Source organism: Mauremys mutica, chromosome 5 (assembly GCF_020497125.1).
Source record: "Mauremys mutica isolate MM-2020 ecotype Southern chromosome 5, ASM2049712v1, whole genome shotgun sequence".
Lineage (NCBI taxonomy): Eukaryota > Metazoa > Chordata > Testudines > Geoemydidae > Mauremys > Mauremys mutica.
Window position 1 is genome coordinate 12,732,915 of NC_059076.1, and position 17,629 is coordinate 12,750,543.

The 17,629-nt window shown below is 42.0% G+C and overlaps 1 protein-coding gene across 12 annotated transcripts in view; it reads right to left on the reverse strand.

The window, feature by feature from the left end:
• The window catches only part of LOC123371494 (integrator complex subunit 10), a 45,480-nt gene that overhangs the window by 14,631 nt on the left and 13,220 nt on the right, over positions 1–17,629 (reverse strand). For 5 of the 12 annotated variants that reach the window (XM_045019180.1, XM_045019185.1, XM_045019182.1 and 2 more), the window contains 7 exons: positions 15,920–16,091; positions 14,968–15,137; positions 8,595–8,728; positions 7,465–7,618; positions 6,697–6,779; positions 1,968–2,123; positions 371–479 (listed from right to left, as the gene is read on the reverse strand). In XM_045019180.1, the coding sequence (XP_044875115.1) occupies positions 371–479; positions 1,968–2,123; positions 6,697–6,779; positions 7,465–7,618; positions 8,595–8,728; positions 14,968–15,137; positions 15,920–16,091 (978 nt within the window). Of the gene's footprint in view, positions 1–370; positions 480–1,967; positions 2,124–6,696; positions 6,780–7,464; positions 7,631–8,594; positions 8,729–14,967; positions 15,138–15,919; positions 16,092–17,629 lie in introns of all 12 variants that reach the window. The other 7 variants (XM_045019183.1, XM_045019181.1, XR_006579812.1 and 4 more) reach the window with 2 other exon arrangements.

Here is a 17,629-nt window from a genome sequence, read left to right on the forward strand (position 1 = left end):
CACAGTAATAATGCACAGTTTGTTTTCTTTAGGATATAGACAAGTGTGTCCTAAAACTAAGCTGGATGAAATGCTTAGAGTATTTTGTAATCAGGTTTGTCCTGGCGATACTGGCTCAGGGTGAAACCAATGTTCTCCTGTTGACATCAGAGATTTCACGCTACAGTGCAACATAAGGAAAACTCTGAAACTTAGTGCACGTATAAGTGACTGAAACGGACATACAATATACATATTGCAACATTTTCCAGAGCAGAGGGTGTAAGGATTTTACTACAATCTATGTCACTGAGAATCTCACAATTCCTCCCCTACCCAAAAGGTATCTCTAGACAGCTGTTCGGAAGTGAAACCCCCAAAATCCCCATACCTTTCCTGAATTTAGACTTCACTTTAGGCTGCTCCTCCTGCGTTTTACCCCCTTCTTGTATGGGAAGTACCATGTAGCACATGAGGTCAAGTACTTTTTCACATGTCAACTACAAGAGAAAATATAAAAGATAAATAATCCCAAGATTCTAAATTTAAAATGAAATCCAGATTTATCAGTAACAGAACAATGAATTAGAACTCTTGCAGTAGGCAGCAGAAATGGGAACAGAGAAGATCATTATAGATTATAAATTCTATTAGATAAAGGACTAGTGGGCAAGGTAATCTAATTTGTCTGGACAAAGGGAGAAAGATATACTATGAATTGATGAAATTACCCCCTTTAACAGTGGATGCTTGGTTCTTTCACAGTGTTTTTTATTTCAACAGTGCAAGAATAGTCCGTTGGTCATTTAAAATGAATTTACTTTTAGAGTTCAAATTGTTTTCACTGTTTCTGGAAGTTTTTAATAAAAATTAGGCTTTTTCCGTCCCTGTTTAGAGAAATTATTCCCCAAAAGTCAAAACTGCAATCTGATAGCACTGCAGAAATGCTGTAAACCCTACTCCTAATTTATTAAGAAATAAAAGTGCACAAGAAGGAGATATAATCAGACAAATCAATTTTAAAGAAACCTAAGGATTTCTAATGAAAAAGTTATCTGTAGGGGAGGAAATATGGGCCAGTGGAGAGAGCGGAGGATGGGACTCAGGTGACCAGGATTTTATTCACCGCTTCACCACTGAAATGCCATGTGACCTTGGGCAAGTCACTCTTGAGAGCTCTCCTGCCAGCAAAAAACGTCCACCCACCACGAGCAGAAGCTGGATGACAAAAGTTTTGCCGACAAAGTGCCAGTGTAGACAAAGCCTACGTTTTTGGGACATGGAATAATAGTGCATTTGTACCCCACATAGCGCCCTGGCCCCATATTGACCGTGACCTCTATGCACTACTGTAGTAATAATAATAAGGTATAAAAGACATTCCAAAGCTAAATTGCATTAAGAGGTCACGCCAGATAATATGATTCTCCAAGTCTGCTGAGTTGTCAGGTGGCAACTCTTTTCTATGAACATACTCCAAAAAGATTATGTTTCCAATAACCCCTTCACCACCACCCAGACATTCCCCCGCGCCCCGGCATACCCGAAATCACCTCCATGTGATCAGCGCTAAAAACTAAGGTGAAGCTAAGGTGAAGCATGGGAATCATGTGAAATGTGTTCTATTTGGCAGCTGTGAACTTGAGTTTGAGTTATTTGTTAGATATGTCAACAATAAAAGTACGAATCCTGAGACAAAGGCTGAAATTATCAAACGTACTGTTAAAAAAGGAAGGTAATTCAAAATTAAGGTTAATCTAACAAATAACTCAAACTCAAGTTCACAGCTGCCAAATAGAACACATTTCACATGATACACATTTGGCAGCTCTGTCATGCATTCAGGGGGCGTGGGCAGAGATGCAGTGCCCTCCTGGCATCAGATGGCATGTCTGATCTGCTGGAAACAGGCTAGCTTGGAGCCCCCAGGGAGGACTGGCAGATGGAGGGGAAGGCCTGGAGAAGCGAGGCCGGTATGCTGTACTTACTCTGTATTCTCCAAGGGCAAAGTGGCAAGTAGCTAACTGGATAAGTGCTCTCTGATTCTCTAGGAGTGATCCTTGTCCTGTGATCTGCTGCTGAGAATGAGATCCCTGAAGAGCTGCTAAGTGATGTAGGCTGGTAACTGCTTTTTTATACTGACCCTTTTAAAAAAGAATTAAAAAGAACATTAGAACTTCCCACACACAATTCATAAAGAAATAAAGGAGATAATCCTACCTTAGAAAGTCTCCAAAGCCAAGGTTAGCCAAGTAGTGAAGATTTCACAATGTCATGCTAATTAAGCTATGACACGGTAAGAGAGGGGTTTGAATGGCACGTATGTGAGCTTGTGACAAGGGAAGATACAGGCCTAATTTTGAAAAATAAATAAAAACAATTATTCTCTTTATATGTATTTAAATTGGATTTTTAATTAGACTCGTTTCAAATTAAATTTTGAATTTACAAACATTGTCTCAAGGGCTAACTAATCATTTATTTTGGAGCCATTTAAGTCCACTGAAAAAATCTGTTCACTATATTGGAATGGATCTGCAAGAGTCAAGCATTGAATGTGTCTGCAGTTTTCATGGTATATGTTGCCAAAAACTGATTAAGCTAAATTGCTATTTATTTATTTATTGGTAAAATAATTCTAGATGATCAAAGAAAACCTTACTTGTCTCTTTCTCTCCCTATCTTCTTGCATACACAGTTTTTGTACCTGCTTGATTGGAAGATTCTCTCTTAATTGCTAATTAAACATACAACTGTCTGTAGGGGAAGGACAGATTTTAAGTTATTTAAAAATTCAAAACAGCCTTTTTATGGCATACTGCCTGAAGAACAGAATGCTTTACCAAACAAACCCTATACTGTAAGAGTGGGCAAGACTCCGGGCTTGTCTTCACTACCGGGTAAGTCGACCTAAGTTATACTATTCCAGCTGCGTGAATAACGGTCAGCTTCCCACTCTGCCATCGATTTAGTGGGTCTTCACTAGAGCCACTAAATCGACCCCTGCTGCATTGATTGCTGCAGCACTGTAGCAGAGACCAGCTCTCCTTGTTTTAAATCCAAAAGGGATTATTCAATCTTCATTTTTATACAAAAATTATATTTATATCTAAATTGCAGTTTTAAGCTCTCAAATCCAGTGGGTACCCCAATATTTTAGTCATTTAGTCCCCATTCACACCTACGTTGAGGTGACCAGTAGACCAAGAAATCAGAGCTGACGGGAATATTTATGCAACAAGACCCAAAGGGCTATTTCTAGGCAGGTATTCATGGACTCCAGTCTGGAAGAATTCCAGGCCAGGACCAAGAGGGCCCACAAGTGTCCTCAGTGCATCTCACCTATCAAGACTGAAACACACTGTCTGACGGTATCTAGATTTGGCACATTAACCTTTGTTCAGCAGTCAAGAAAGATGGCAGCTTGTGCGCCTAACAAAATGAGGCTTCCTCAGTGGATTTGACCATTTCCAGAACCAGGAACTCCTGTGCAAGACTTGGGAAAACTGCCAGTTCCTAGCATATAGGAGCATCATCTGGGGCCACAAACTCTGAACTTATCCACAATCAACGTGTGTCTACAGGGATGGGGGAGAGGGAAAGGTGGGTAGACTCTGCAAAATCCTCTAAGCCAAAGCTACAACCTCTCACTTGGTAAGAGATATTGGAGACTTGGGATTAGAGCCATAAATTCTGGGCAAATCCTGACTCTGCCAAAGGTAGGAAACAACAAGCCATCAATAAGTCATGCTCCAGCCAGAGCATGAAACATTTCTGTTTAGAGAAGACGAATTATTAAAAACCTCCCAATTAAAAATAAAAAATAATGAGAAGAGGGTAAAACCAAAACTCAAAGGGAAAACTAGCTATAAAGCTCTCACACAGAGCAGTTTTCACCTGCGGAGACCTACTGAATATGGGAAATGAGAGGGAGAACTAGACTGCTCAGCAGACTGACCCTCTTCTAAGGCATTATTGCACATTATATTCACTGTGTCTTCACCTGCTGACGGTAATTCAGAACAGACGGACAGCCTGATCTGGGTGCACTGGACATTTTGACTTTCTACGAGCACATTTCACATTCTAGGTAACCCCAAACACTTTACAAGGCATATCACTAACACTCTGATGGCAGTCCTTGTGCCTGCCATGCCAACTCACCGTGAAACGGGCATGAGAATGTCAGCCAAGATACAAGGGAGCTAGCTTGTAAACTATGAGGAATGAGTCATGGGACCTTTACCTGCTGTGGGGACAGCCGCCCAGCAGGGGCAGTCGTGCAGGGCCCGTAGGAAGCATTACCAATGTCACCACGCCAAAAGCTAAACTAATGTATTTCAAGATGTTTACCTTGCCCAAATGCTTATGGATAAGATTTTAGGGGAATCCCATTCTTATCAAGCCTCCAGCACACTGTAAAACTTTGCAGTGAGATGGAAGTAGATAATATTCAGTCCTGCCATGTGTGCAGGGGATTGGACTAGATGACCTCTTGAGTCCCTTCCAGTCCTTGCTTGGTACTGAACTGTAGGAGTCAGCTCTCTTAGCTACGTGCCCTTCCAAGCAGAGGACTCGGCTGCATTTTTTAGCAAACCTCAGTTAAGTTTAACCTCATCACTCAAGGCCCACTCTAAGCAGTCTTAAGGGAAACCTGGGTACAGGGAAAGACCAAGAACTACTTTGTCAGGATGCTCTTAATCTCGCTTTCTAAAAAAAAAAAAAATGTAATTTTCCATTTAAAATAGCAGGAATGACCAAAGCATGTGAAACTACTAGGTGACTTTTGTTATATGCTTATTTACATCGCGACTGCAAGGAGAAAATTAAAAAGTTGTTCCAAGAAAACCATTCCTAGCAGCAGAACAGCTGCAAAATGCACTGTGTCACTAAAGCCTAGTCTACACTTAAAACTTACACTGGCATATCTATGTTGGTTAGGAGTGTGATTTTTTTTTAAAGTAACATAACTATGCCAGCATAAGTCAAGGAATAGATGCACTTACACTGATATCAAAGTGTTTTTGCCAGTATAGCTTATGTATCTTGGGGAACTGGAGTAAGCTATGCAGAAGTGTTTTTATGCCAGTATAAACTGCATCTACACTAGAAGAGTTTGCTGGTATAATTATACTGCTATAGGTATGTTAGCAAAAATTTTTTAGAGTCGACAAGGCCTCAGTCAACCAAAAATCAAGTAAGTAAGGGAAAACACAGGATAGGTTGGTTTGAAACATTTTGAAATGTTGCATTCAAAATACAAGTAAATTAAGAAAATTGTGGGAGATATGGCTATTATTTTTATGACTATTATGTGTTCCTGTTTATTCGATCGTTGTTATGCTGTTGGCTAGATGATTCAAAGGTTCTTTCCTGCAGGCATTCCCCTCACATCACATCCCTCTGCAGAAAGGCTGGCAAAGGCTTTCGAAAACCCAACCACCAGTACTTAACTGACAAAATAGTGTTAATGCCTTTGAAGTTTTGTCTTTGACCAACCTGGACACAACAGCTGAGCTGGGAGGGAGGGGCTTCAGATGGGGAACATGGAACAAAGCACCGTTAAGTAGATAAAAACCTGAGGCCCTGAGTTCAAGGGTGGGGCGGTGTCAGCAGGGAAGCAGATAAAACCCCAGTCCCCAGAGGAAGAAATACCTGAGATGCAAGGGCCTTCTTCAAGTGTAGCATAGCAAATACAGCACTAGACTAGGACTCATGAGACCTGGGTTCTATTCCCTGCTCTACTACTAGTCTGCTGGGTAACCTTGGGCAAGTCACGTCACCCTTCTGGGCCTCAGTTTCCCCAACTGAAAAATGGGGATACTGATATTGACCTCCACAAAGTTCTTTGGGATCTACAGATGAAAGGTGCTTTATAAGAGGTAAGTATTATTATTTGTATTTATTATCAGGAGGTCAGATATATGCATGTAAGCCTTTTTTTGCTCTAATCCAGTGGTTCCCAATGTGGTGCCTGCGGGCGCCATGGCGCCCACCAGAGCATCTATGGGCGCCCGCCTACTGGCCGCCGGACAAGCAGCCGCCGAAATGCCACCAAGAAGTAGCAACGTCAAGAAGCAGTGCCACCGAAATGCCACTGCTTCTCGGCGGCATTTCGGCAGCAACGCCTCTTGGTGACGCTGCTTCTCGGTGGCATTTCGGCAGCAACGCCTCTTGGTGACGCTGCTTCTCGGTAGCATTTCGGCAGCAACGCTTCTTGGCGTTGCCACTTCTCAGCGGCATTTCGGCGGCTGCTTGTCCGGCGGCCACACTCCTCGGCGGCTAGTCGTCCAGCACCCGCCACACGGAAAGGTTGGGGACCACTGCTTTAACCCTTTTTTACTCTGATTGCTATGTCCTATGGATAAATAAGGACTTTTTTTGGGGGGTGGGGGGGTACAAAGAAGGTGGTGCTCAGAATGACTGCATTTATCTACTGTTCACAGCTTCCAAAAGGAAGTCTCTTGCATGTGCCAAACCCAGGAGGGCCTGCTAAGGAAACAGTTGATAGACAGGGGTGCTTGTAGGCCGGGGACCTGCTCTGTGGGTAGGAGAATTGAGGGATTCCACCTTGAGAGGAGTGAAGAAACAGGGCTTGCTACCTGAAAGGGTGCACTAGAGAGAAATGTAAGAGGGATCAAAGATGCAGCTAGCCATGACACAAATCCATTAGGTCAAAAGGCTATGTAAAAGTCTAAGTCTCATTCTTTCATTTACCTGGTAAATGATCATATCTGTGAGGAAGATTCGTAACCAAAGCCAGGTATCTGTCTTCCATGACAAGCAAATTCTTGTGAATTCTGTGTAAACAATCAGAAAGTAGTCTTAAGGGTGGGAGGGGAAGCATTGCAAAACTTTTGTTTAAAAGGCATCTAATAATAATAAAACTGAAAAATAGTAAGACTGAACAAAAACGTTTTCAACATAAGACAATTCCTAATCCACCATTTTTCTATTTATCATGCTGTTCTTCAGGACCAAAAGTATTCAACATACCTAAATACAGCTAACTGGTACAATTTGTATGAAGTATTTTTTCAAATAACAAATATAAAAGACATAAACAAACACATTATAATCAGAAAAGAAAAGACCCAGTAACTATCTTCAAAGAAACAAATTGCTGGGGAAATGATCTGTTTCATGCAAATCTTCAGGAGGTTACTAGCAACACCTCCACACTTAAGGTTTTGGTATCCATTCGGTACTATGTTCTCTCATTTCTATTACCACCTATGTGCTACCTTAGTAAAAGCTGTTTTCAAGGAAAGGCAAGTGAATGAGTACAGAAGTATGGAGGAACTAAAAAACAACAAATAAACCAAATTCCAAGATAATTGATAAGGCTTCTTATCTCAATTCCCAATCTCAAACCATCCAAGCTTCCAAAATAAAGGAGCAGCACCTGAACTGTATTTTAAACAGTCAAACAATTCTCCTCTAACAAGGAAGCATAAACACAGAAACGCCTGCAATCATCCTTACCTTTATCGAGTGATTCCAGAGAATAGAGAAGCTCCCAGCTCTCTCTTGCCAGTTTAAAGCTCTCTAGTACTTCAACAGAGTTTGCAAGGTCTGTCTTATTTATTGTGATGTGACGATTTCTCCCCTTTCCAGAAGGGTCTTCATCATCCGAACTCTGCTTAAGGATCAGTATAGACAAAACATTTCGTTCTCTTTAATTAAATGTTTTTCAAAAGAATCTTATGGAACTTCTGCAACATTGCGTATAAGCTTCAAAGCAAACAATCCCAATACAAATATCTTCATAGTAGATGTTTCACTATTTCTATGCTTAGCATTAATTATATATTAAATATTACTAACTCTTTTAGCAAAAAGAAATGAAAAATAGTGGAAAAATTGATATTTTACTCTAAAAATAAGCTATTGAGATCCTAAGTGCCACGTCATCATAAATAGCATCATAGATTATTAGGGTTGGAAGGGACCTCAGGAGGTCATCTAGTCCAACCCCCTGCTCAAAGCAGGACCAATCCCCAACTAAATCCCCAAATGGCCCCCTCAAGGATTGAACTCACAACCCTGGTTTTAGCAGGACAATGCTCAAACCACTGAGCTACCCCTCCCCACAAACAACTGAGCTATCCCTCCTCTCTAAAGAGTTCACTCTGTTACACATTAGTCAAATTGTGGTATTGTTACCCAGATTGCACTAGAATAATTTATTACTGAAGTAAGAGCTAAACCTTTCAGTCAAACCAAAACCATCATGGCATACTGCAAATCACATGTAATTCTTCTAAAATGTGTACTTTTACCAACAATGTAATTCTATAAAAATAGTATTTTTTCTCCTATGAAAGAGACAAACACATAACTATTATTACAGGCCAGCTATTATGTAATGGCAGTTTGCCTATAGAATTCCTGCCTGAAAACACAGTACAATCAAATAGATAATAGTCTCAGCTCAGTTCCTTTCACATCATGATACTAGCACTTACAGTATTGCCAGTAAAATTGTTTTGTTCTTGCTGCTTCTAACCAAAAGTCTCTTTCTTTGCATATTTTGGGCATAAACCGAAATTCCTAATGTTCAAAATTCCAAATGTATAATTTCTATTAAGAATTGAACAGTCTAAAGGAGTTACCATTGTCTTCTCTCTTCCTTCTGCAAGTTTCCTCTTTTTATGTATGTGCTTGTTGCGATCAATATCTGTATCACCATAGACACTGGACACATCCTCAAGGAGAACCAGTGGAACTTGGTTTGGAGCATTTGGCCCTACATTTAAAAAATACATTAAAACTTGTTTTAAACTGAACTCATTGACCATTTGCCTGCTTCAATTTTTTTCATTCAGGCACGTTGTGCGGAACAATTTGAAAGTAATTCAACAAATTGTGTCAATGTTTAAAATACCCTGGTAATGATACAACTTGCTTTGAAGGGAGCCCTATCTTAGAGGTCACACATCCTCTGCCAGAAGTCATGATGATTTGCTCAAAGCTGGCAGAAAATCTTGGAACCCGCTTCTAAGGGAGCAATCACAAGATATGTAAGCGTTTTAAGTATTTTGTCTCCAAGCACTATTTACTTTCAACTAAAAGCAATCATTAAATGCTGCCAGTCATTTGGTCCATTTGGCCAACCGCCTAAAAGCAACAACCAAAGAAAAATTCCCAAAGAACTCTTTACAGGAAAATGGAGCAGAGCCTTGACTGCCACTGAAGCCTCAAAAGAGGAATGCAGTAGTTTTATCACGAGATTTCCTTAGTAGTGTAACTTGCTTATGGCCTGCTCCTGCTGACTTCAGATGTGTGGGATCAAGCTTTTAGCTGGCTGCCCAAGTCCACTACCCCTTCCCATGACCATACCTCCAAAGCAGCTTAGTTGCGGGTAAGGATAGGAATGGGAGTCAGATCTGATTTCTACTTCCAACTGTGCCACAAGCTTTCTGTTTGATCCTGGGCAAATCACTTCAGGTCTTAGTGCTTAAGTTTACTCGTCTGTAAAACTGAGATAGGGAAGTATTATCTCCATGTGCCATAGTGTGCTGCCAGTATTTTGAAAGGGGATCTCCAAAAGTCTTTCGGTCCTTAATTTACCAAAAAAAACCCTCCAAAAACCTGTGTATTAGGGGTCTGCATGCTTGCAGAGAGAAGGATGAAGGAATGGGGAATCTATTTCTCTGTCATCCCATTTAAAATCTGTCTGCCAAGAAAAGAGGTGATGCACCACCAAACATAAAATGAACATCGTGAAAATATATCAGCCAAAGCACTGATTACTGCCCAAGCCCGCAGACAGCCTGAGAGCTTATGAGAGACATGTGAATTGCCCCGCTCATCTCATAAATCTCCATCCAACCCCATGTGAAATAGGCAAGAGACGATTAATGGTTGTTCACTGAAGCTCTACATCTCAATAGATGCCACCCCAGTCCATGCACCGGTGAGAATTCTGATAGATGGAGGTTGAGAGCTGTTGGATCCAGCAGGAGGCATCTTGTGCCTCCCTGCTGAAACATGTAGGCGCTCTCCCTTGTTTCTATAGACAGTTCCTTTCTAAAAAAGGAGGAGAAAAAAGCCCAGTGACGCAGCTAACACCCATGGCACTGCACTCCACCGGTATTTGATGGCACAGCATAAATCAGCAAGAGATGTCACAAACATATATTGTATTACTGAGCTCAGGAACTGACTCAGTAGTACCAGAAAGGATGTGAGAGTGAAGCACAGTGCCCAAGGCTTGCACCAAGTTGGGACAGAATGGAGTCCCTCGGGAGCGACTTCCCCAACTCTTCTCAGATAGGATGTGACTGTAGAAGCATAGTAACTCATCGGGGCAGCACAAGACATCCCCTGTTGGATCCAATAGGCTCAGAATCTTCAAACTACAGAGTTCCTGTCAGACCCACCCACAGTAACACAGACCCAAGAGGTGAAGTCCACTAATACTGGTATTGTCAGTGCAGAATTACCCCCATTTTGCAAACTGAGAAACTGTGGCCTAGTATGGGTAAGTGACTTGGCCAATGTCATAGGAAATGCTACACTAACTAGATCAGATGAATGATTTACCTAGCCCAATATCCTGACACAATCAGTGAATGGTGCCAGGTGCTTCAGAGAAAGGTGTAAATCCCCTTTCACGTAAGTTTCTTCAACAACCTGCCCACGCAGTATCATTCTTCCTAACCCCAACCTGCTAGATTACATTCCATGAATATTAAACAAAGGTTTATATTCCTTATACATTTTTATTCTAGCTAAGGGTAGCTGCAGAGGTTATTTGTGTAAATGTCTAATTTTCTCTTGAACCCTACTAAACTCTGCTCCAAGGAGGCTCCTCAGGGACTTGTTCTGGCTTGGAAGACCCAGGGCAGTACCATCTCCTTCACACAAGAAACAGCAGGGCTTGGCCTGCTCCTCTCCCCACTGAGAAAAGGTTGTTCCTGAGGATCCTGCTCTAGGTCACTGCTCTATCACTTACCCCTGACATCAAGGAACTCCTGGGAGGACCCCACTCTGACATACCTAGGTTTCTATGAGGTTGTCCATCATTGTGGTATCTGAGTACCTTCCATGAAAATCAAACAAACAAGCCCCCTGCTCTCCCCCTTACCCCCACACAAAAGTATCTTTTGCAACACAGCTGGCAAGAACAAGCTTAAGGTACTAGAGTGGGCTTTCCTACTAGTACCCTATGACAGAATGTATCCATGTCCACACCTACATACACGTGTAATAATCTTTGTACAAAGTACACCTTGTGAGGTATCATTTGAAAACTTGTAATTTGCTGGTCATTATTGTCCTGATAAAATGTGTGTGGCAACATTGAATGCAAAGTTATAAGATTCCACTGTAGAGCGTTCGTAACACATGTTCCAAACTCAGGTTGGCAAACAGTTCTCTCTCAAACACAGGGATGCATGCTCTGCTTAATTTGCATTTAAGCAGTAAACAGAGTCATCAAGAAGGAAGAGAAATAAAGGAAGCTCAAACAGGTGAGAAAAAAGCAGGGGACATCCTTCTCCATAGACATTGTGTCTCCTGGTACCCAGCTGGAAATGTTTTTCAATGTGGGAAATGAAACTATAAAAAGGAGGGGTAAAAACCCCAAGATACCCCCTCTCTCTCCCTGCCCATCGCATTAAAAATGACTTAGGTAAGTTAGATATCTTCAAATCACCAGGGCCTGATTAAACGCCTCCTAGAATACTCAAGGAGCTGACTGAGGAGATATCTGAGCCATTAGCAATTATCTTTGAAAAGTCATGGAAGACGGGAGACATTCCAGAAGACTGGAAAAAGACAAATACAGTGCCCATCTGTAAAATGGGAAATAAGGACAACCCAGGGAATTACAGACCAGTCAGCTTAACTTCCGTACCCGGAAAGATAATGGAGCAAATCATTAAGCAATCAATTTGCAAACACCTAGAAGGTAATGAGGTGATAAATAACAGCATGGATTTGTCAAGAACAAATCGTGTCAAACCAACCTGATAGCTTTCTTTGACAGGGTAACAAGCCTTGTGGATGGGGGGAAGCACTAGATGTGGTATATCTTGACTTTAGTAAGGCTTTTGATCCCATCTTGCATGACTATCTCATAAACAAACTAGGGAAATACAACATAGATGGAACTACTATAAGGTGGGTGCATAACTGGTTGGAAAATCGTTTCCAGAGAGTAGCTATCAGTGGTTCACAGTCATGCTGAAGGGCATAATAAGTGGGATCCTGCAGGGATCAGTTCCGAGTCTGGTTCTGTTCAATATCTTCATCAATGATTTAGATAATGGCATAGAGAGAGTACACTTAATAAAGTTTGTGAACAATACCAAGCTGGGAGGGGTTGCAAGTGCTTTGGAGGACATGATTAAAATTCAAAATGATCTGGACAAACTGGAGAAATGGTCTGAAGTAAACAGGATGAAATTCAATAAGGAAAAATGCAAAGTACTCCACTTTGGAAGGAACAATCAGTTGCACACATACAAAATGACTGCCTAGGAAGGAGTACTACGGAAAGGGATCTGGGGATCAGAGTGGATCACAAACTAAATATGAGTCAACAGTGTGATGCTGTTGCAAAAAAAGCAAACATCCTTCTGGAATGTATTAACAGGAGTATTGTAAGCAAGACACCAGAAGTAATTCTTCCCCTCACTCTGCACTGATTAGGCCTCAGCTGGAGTATTGTGTCCAGTTCTGGGCGCCACATTTCAGGAAAGATGTGGACAAATTGGAGAAAGTCCAGAGAAGAGCAACAAAAATGATTAAAGGTCTAGCAAACATGACCTAAGAGGGAAGATTGAAAAAATTGGGTGTGTTTAGTCTGGAGAAGAGAAGACTGAGGGAACATGATAACAGTTTTCAAGTACATAAAAGGTTGTTACAAGGAGAAGGGAGAAAAATTGTTGTTCTTGACCTCTGAGGATAGGAAAAGAAGCAATGGCCTTAAATTGCAGCAAGGGTGGTTTAGGTTGGACACGAGGAAAAACTTCCTGTCAGAGTTATTAAGCACTGGAATAAATTGTCTAGGGAGATGGTGGAATCTCCATCATTAGGGATTTTTAAGAGCAGGTTGGACAAACACCTGGCAGGGATGGTCTAGGTAATACTTAGTCCTGCCTTGAATGCAGGGGACTGGACTAGATGACCTCTTGAGGTCCCTTCCAGTTCTATGATTCATGGCAACTGAAGCGACAAAGGACAGATTCGTTGGATTCTGGGAGAAGGGGAACTGGCTTGATTTATGTACTATAGCTTACTTTATGTAGAGCTGTTAAGAAATTCTAGATTAAGTAATTACATACACAATACAGCACAAATAATTTATAATATCAAGCAATAGTCCATAATGAAAGTCATAAGTGCAATTAGAGACAATTTAAATTGGACTTTCAGTATTAACAATACATTTCATGACTTATGAATGCCCCGTTTTTCAATATTAATAAGCATTAATATTTGCAAGGAATCTCTTTGGGATTAAAGAAAACAGAAGGGAATAAACATTGCTAATGGGGCTTGTAAAATCCTTCATATGAAGCAAACAGCTTGATAACTTCCGAACATAGCCTTTCAAAACCCACTTAAACCAGAGCTTAAACCATATCCTTCAGCTTTGGGGCCATGTCTAAGAATTTAGATCAATCCAAGCACAAGCAATTCAGAGCATCCTGATTTTTCTAAGATATTCTAGCTCAGATGTGGGCAAAGTACGGCCCGCGGGCCACATCCGGCCCGGCCCCGGAGCTCCTGGCCCCTCCCCCACACCGGGCCGCGCTCTGGCCCGCCGCTCCCGCTAGGCAGCGTGTGAAGCGCAGCTGGCTCTGGCCGGGTGTCGCGGCTGCGAGCTCCTGCTGCTGGTAAGGGGTCGGGGAGCTTGGGTAAGGAAGCGGTGGGTTCTGGGGGATAGTCAGGGAGAAGGGGGCAGTTGGATGGGGTGGAGGTTCTGGGGGGGGCGGTCAGGGGATGGAGGACAGGGAGGGTTGGGAGTGGGAGTCCCAAGAGGCCTGTCAGGGGGTGGGGATGTGGATAAGGGTCGGGAGGGCAGGTCAGGGGACATTGGTAAGGAGGTGGGATCCTGGGGGGGCAGTTAGGGGTGGGGCTCTCAGGAGGGGGTGGTCAAGGGACGAGGAGCAGAGGGCTGTTGGATAGGGGGTGGGAGTCCCGGGGGGGAGGGGCTGTCAGGGGGGCAGGGGTGTGGACAGGGGATCAGGGCAGTCAGGGGACAGGAGGGTTGGATAGCGGGTGGGGGCTGTCAGGGGACAAGGAGCAGGGGGGGTTGGATGGGTTGGGGGCTCTGAGGGGGGCAGTGAGGGGGCGGATAGTGGGCGGAGGCCAGGCTGTTTGGGGAGGCACAGCCTTCCCTACCCGGCCCTCCATACAGTTGCACAATCCCGATGGGGCCCTCAGGCCAAAAAGTTTGCCCACCCCTGCTCTAGCTTTAGATTTGAGTGAGGGGGAAAACATAGCAAGATTCACACTTTAAACACTCAACCTCTAAATTACTTTAAAAAATTAACATTTTTCTTCAAGGCCATGTTATTCCTTAAACCTGAATGAGCTATCTAAAACAAGCCACATTTGAACTTTTTAGCTTCAGCTTTTATTGAATTATGCATAAGCATATTTTTAATAGACCATCTGGAGGGAAGTATTATTCATGTGTTTATAACTCAAACAGCTCAACCGATTTTGTGCAAATTTTCCAACTCATCTCTGGTCTGAAAGCAAGCTGGAAATTTTCAGCTCCAAGAAAGTAAGTTTGATAATATTATGAGCAACAGTAAAAAGGGAAAAGAGAGGCTGAATGCAAGCTGGAACTCAGCCTTAAGTACAGCACTAGAAGATATGCCAGATACAACCCACAGGTAGAGATTTAGGCTAAGACATTTACCTTTAGAGGAAATAATTTCTAAAGCTTAAAACAGCAGTTCTAGAAGGGTTTTTATATTGTTTATATCTGAAAGTTCTTTACTCATTAGTGTTTTAAAAACTAACCTTGGAAGAGAGATGGCTGGATGTTGCTGACATATTGGAATGCATTCTTAAAGAAGACCAACATTGTTGAATACACTACTTGATTCTTATACTGCGCATGGGCTTCGTTATCAAAATTACTGATGTATCTGCAGAGGTCTTTCATTCTGTGTAAAATATCACCAAAACTTCTAAAAGGTAAGAGACAATCAAAGAATACAATCCATTACAAAGACTTCTAAACTCAAGAAAAGCAAATGAAAATACACATTGCAAATTTAGTAGCAGTTTGGGGAGTGGGAAGGTGACGAAAAGGATGTCACCATCTAGGACTCACTGCCCTAGAAGGAAATACAATGTATTCCACAGACAATCAGACAAATTACTGAGCAGCAGTCAGAGATCTAGGTAATTCTGGGACTTGCATTTTCTCGGAAAAACTGGAAAGTTTTCCCTCTCACCAGTTAAGAAGGATACTAACATACTTAGAGACAAGTAAATAAAACAAGCTTTTGGTACACCAGTAAATCATGCACTGTGGACAACAAGGAACAGGTGAAAGTGAACTGATGCAGAACACAGTTTAATGCAAGTGTAAATAAGGGCAAACTCACTGTCTAAATAAGGTGCTGAACACAGTTTGTTCTAGCCTATGCTTGCAATTCAGTGTTTGTGCCTGGGAATGTTAATGAAGAAGTTCAGCTGCACCCATTGCTGCTGTCTGTCATCACCAACCTAGTAGTTTTCTTAGTGTAGACCAGGCTACTGAGTCGATCCTTATGTGGTCAACGTTTACAGAGGCTCAACAAAGCCTACATACGTGCTCTGGGTTGTATGCTTTTGAGAAAAATACAGGGCTGAAATTATACAATATAACTTAAAATTCAATTTGTTCTATAGTCCAGTTTACTGAAGAATTGAAAAGCCAAACTCTCCTAGCAAAGCACCATAGGAAAAAGGACACATTGCTCACCTTCTTCCTTTATCCATCTGCCATTCACATCTCATTCCCACGACAGACAGTATCTTAAACAGCCTCTCCCAAGGGTCTGTAATCTGGGATGATTTCTCAGTCAGACCCTCTATTACATACTTCTGAGAGCTACGTTTGCTGGGGGACATGAGATCAGAGGTATCTTGTGAACCTAGAAAAAAAGGAGAAAAAGTTTTCTCCTTGTGCAGAAATCAAATTAATTAAAGTCACTATTAATTTTTAAAAAGAAAAAAATAATCAAGTAGAAGAACAGTATATTTGGGTTTTCAGGATAACTATGAAATCCTATCTGAGCGAGGAAAAAGATAAAACCTGATCAGACTTTGGAACTACATGGCACTTCACACACTACAAGAAACCTGATCAAATGACATCCAAGCCTCTATTTCATAAGTAACTAAAGTTATCCACAATTTCACAGAAAACAAACAAGTTGAGACAAATTAAAAAGAGTAAGTAAAATCAGGATCAAGACATAGGTGTGTCTCAAAATGTCTAGTCTGAAAGGACATCTCAACTGTCTTAGATCTCTGTATCTTTGTTAATTTGTGTCAAACATTCTCCAAATGCAGTTGTATGTAGTTTCTTTTATGTTTGGCCTTATGTTCTAAGAAGCAGAAGAGAGTTTTTACTGGTCTGAGCGCTATTAACATTATTTTTCAACAAGGTCCATCATTGTTTGGTGTACTATCACACCAAATCGCACAAGCACAGCAGTGGCGGGTCTCGTTAAGTCCTTGGACTGGGAACCTCCCAGGAAACCCCAGATGCTACAGAACATGTAGGTGTTAGAATTTAGCAGATGACATTTTTTTCTCCTAGCAACATGCCAAAGCTCCAGCATGGTATTAGGGGAACTGTACTGCTGAACACGCCAGCTTTAAGGCTTAAACTTAAAATAGAGGCACGGACTAACAGATTAGACCTTTCGGCCCTGTGAGTGTAGCCACAAGAGTCCTGCTTTGGGGGAACTAGACATGTAAAGGAGAATATCGGCTTCCTTTTTTAAAAGGAGGGTTAGTTCTTTTCCTTGCAAACATAAAGTTATAAACCAAATATACCAGTCACTATGGTCCACTGTAACAAGCAATTGGGTGCTATCACATTGGAGGCTGGGGAAGGAGACTTTAGATTCCCCCTGCTCACACACATTTATGGAAAATGAGGCAGTTAGAGAATATGTTTTCCTTAGATTCTACAGTGGTTCTCAAACTTCATTGCTCCGCAACCCCTGTCTAACAACAAAAATTATTACCTGACCCCAAGGTGGAGAATTGAAACCTGAGCCTGCCCTGCCCCACCACCCCAGGTGGTGGGCAAAGCAGAAGCCCAAGGAATTCAGCCTGGGGCAGGGGGTCTGTAACCTGAGCCTCATAGCCTGGGCCTGAAGCACTTGGGCAGTGGGGCTCGGACTTTGGTCCTGGGCCCCAGCAAGTCTAATGCCAGCATTGGCGACTCCATTAAAACAGAGTCGTGACCCACTCTGGGGTCCCGACCCACAGTTTGAGAACAGCTGCCTTAGAATAATCTTGCTAACCCTCCCATATTCATTAGTCTCACCCTGTGTGTAATGCTTGGATAATGAAGGACAGGAATTTATTGTGTTGTGCAGGGAATCAAAGAAAGCAAAATCTGTTTCACAGCCTAACTCCAAATATGTCAAAGCCATCCCTGGGCTACTTGTCCTCA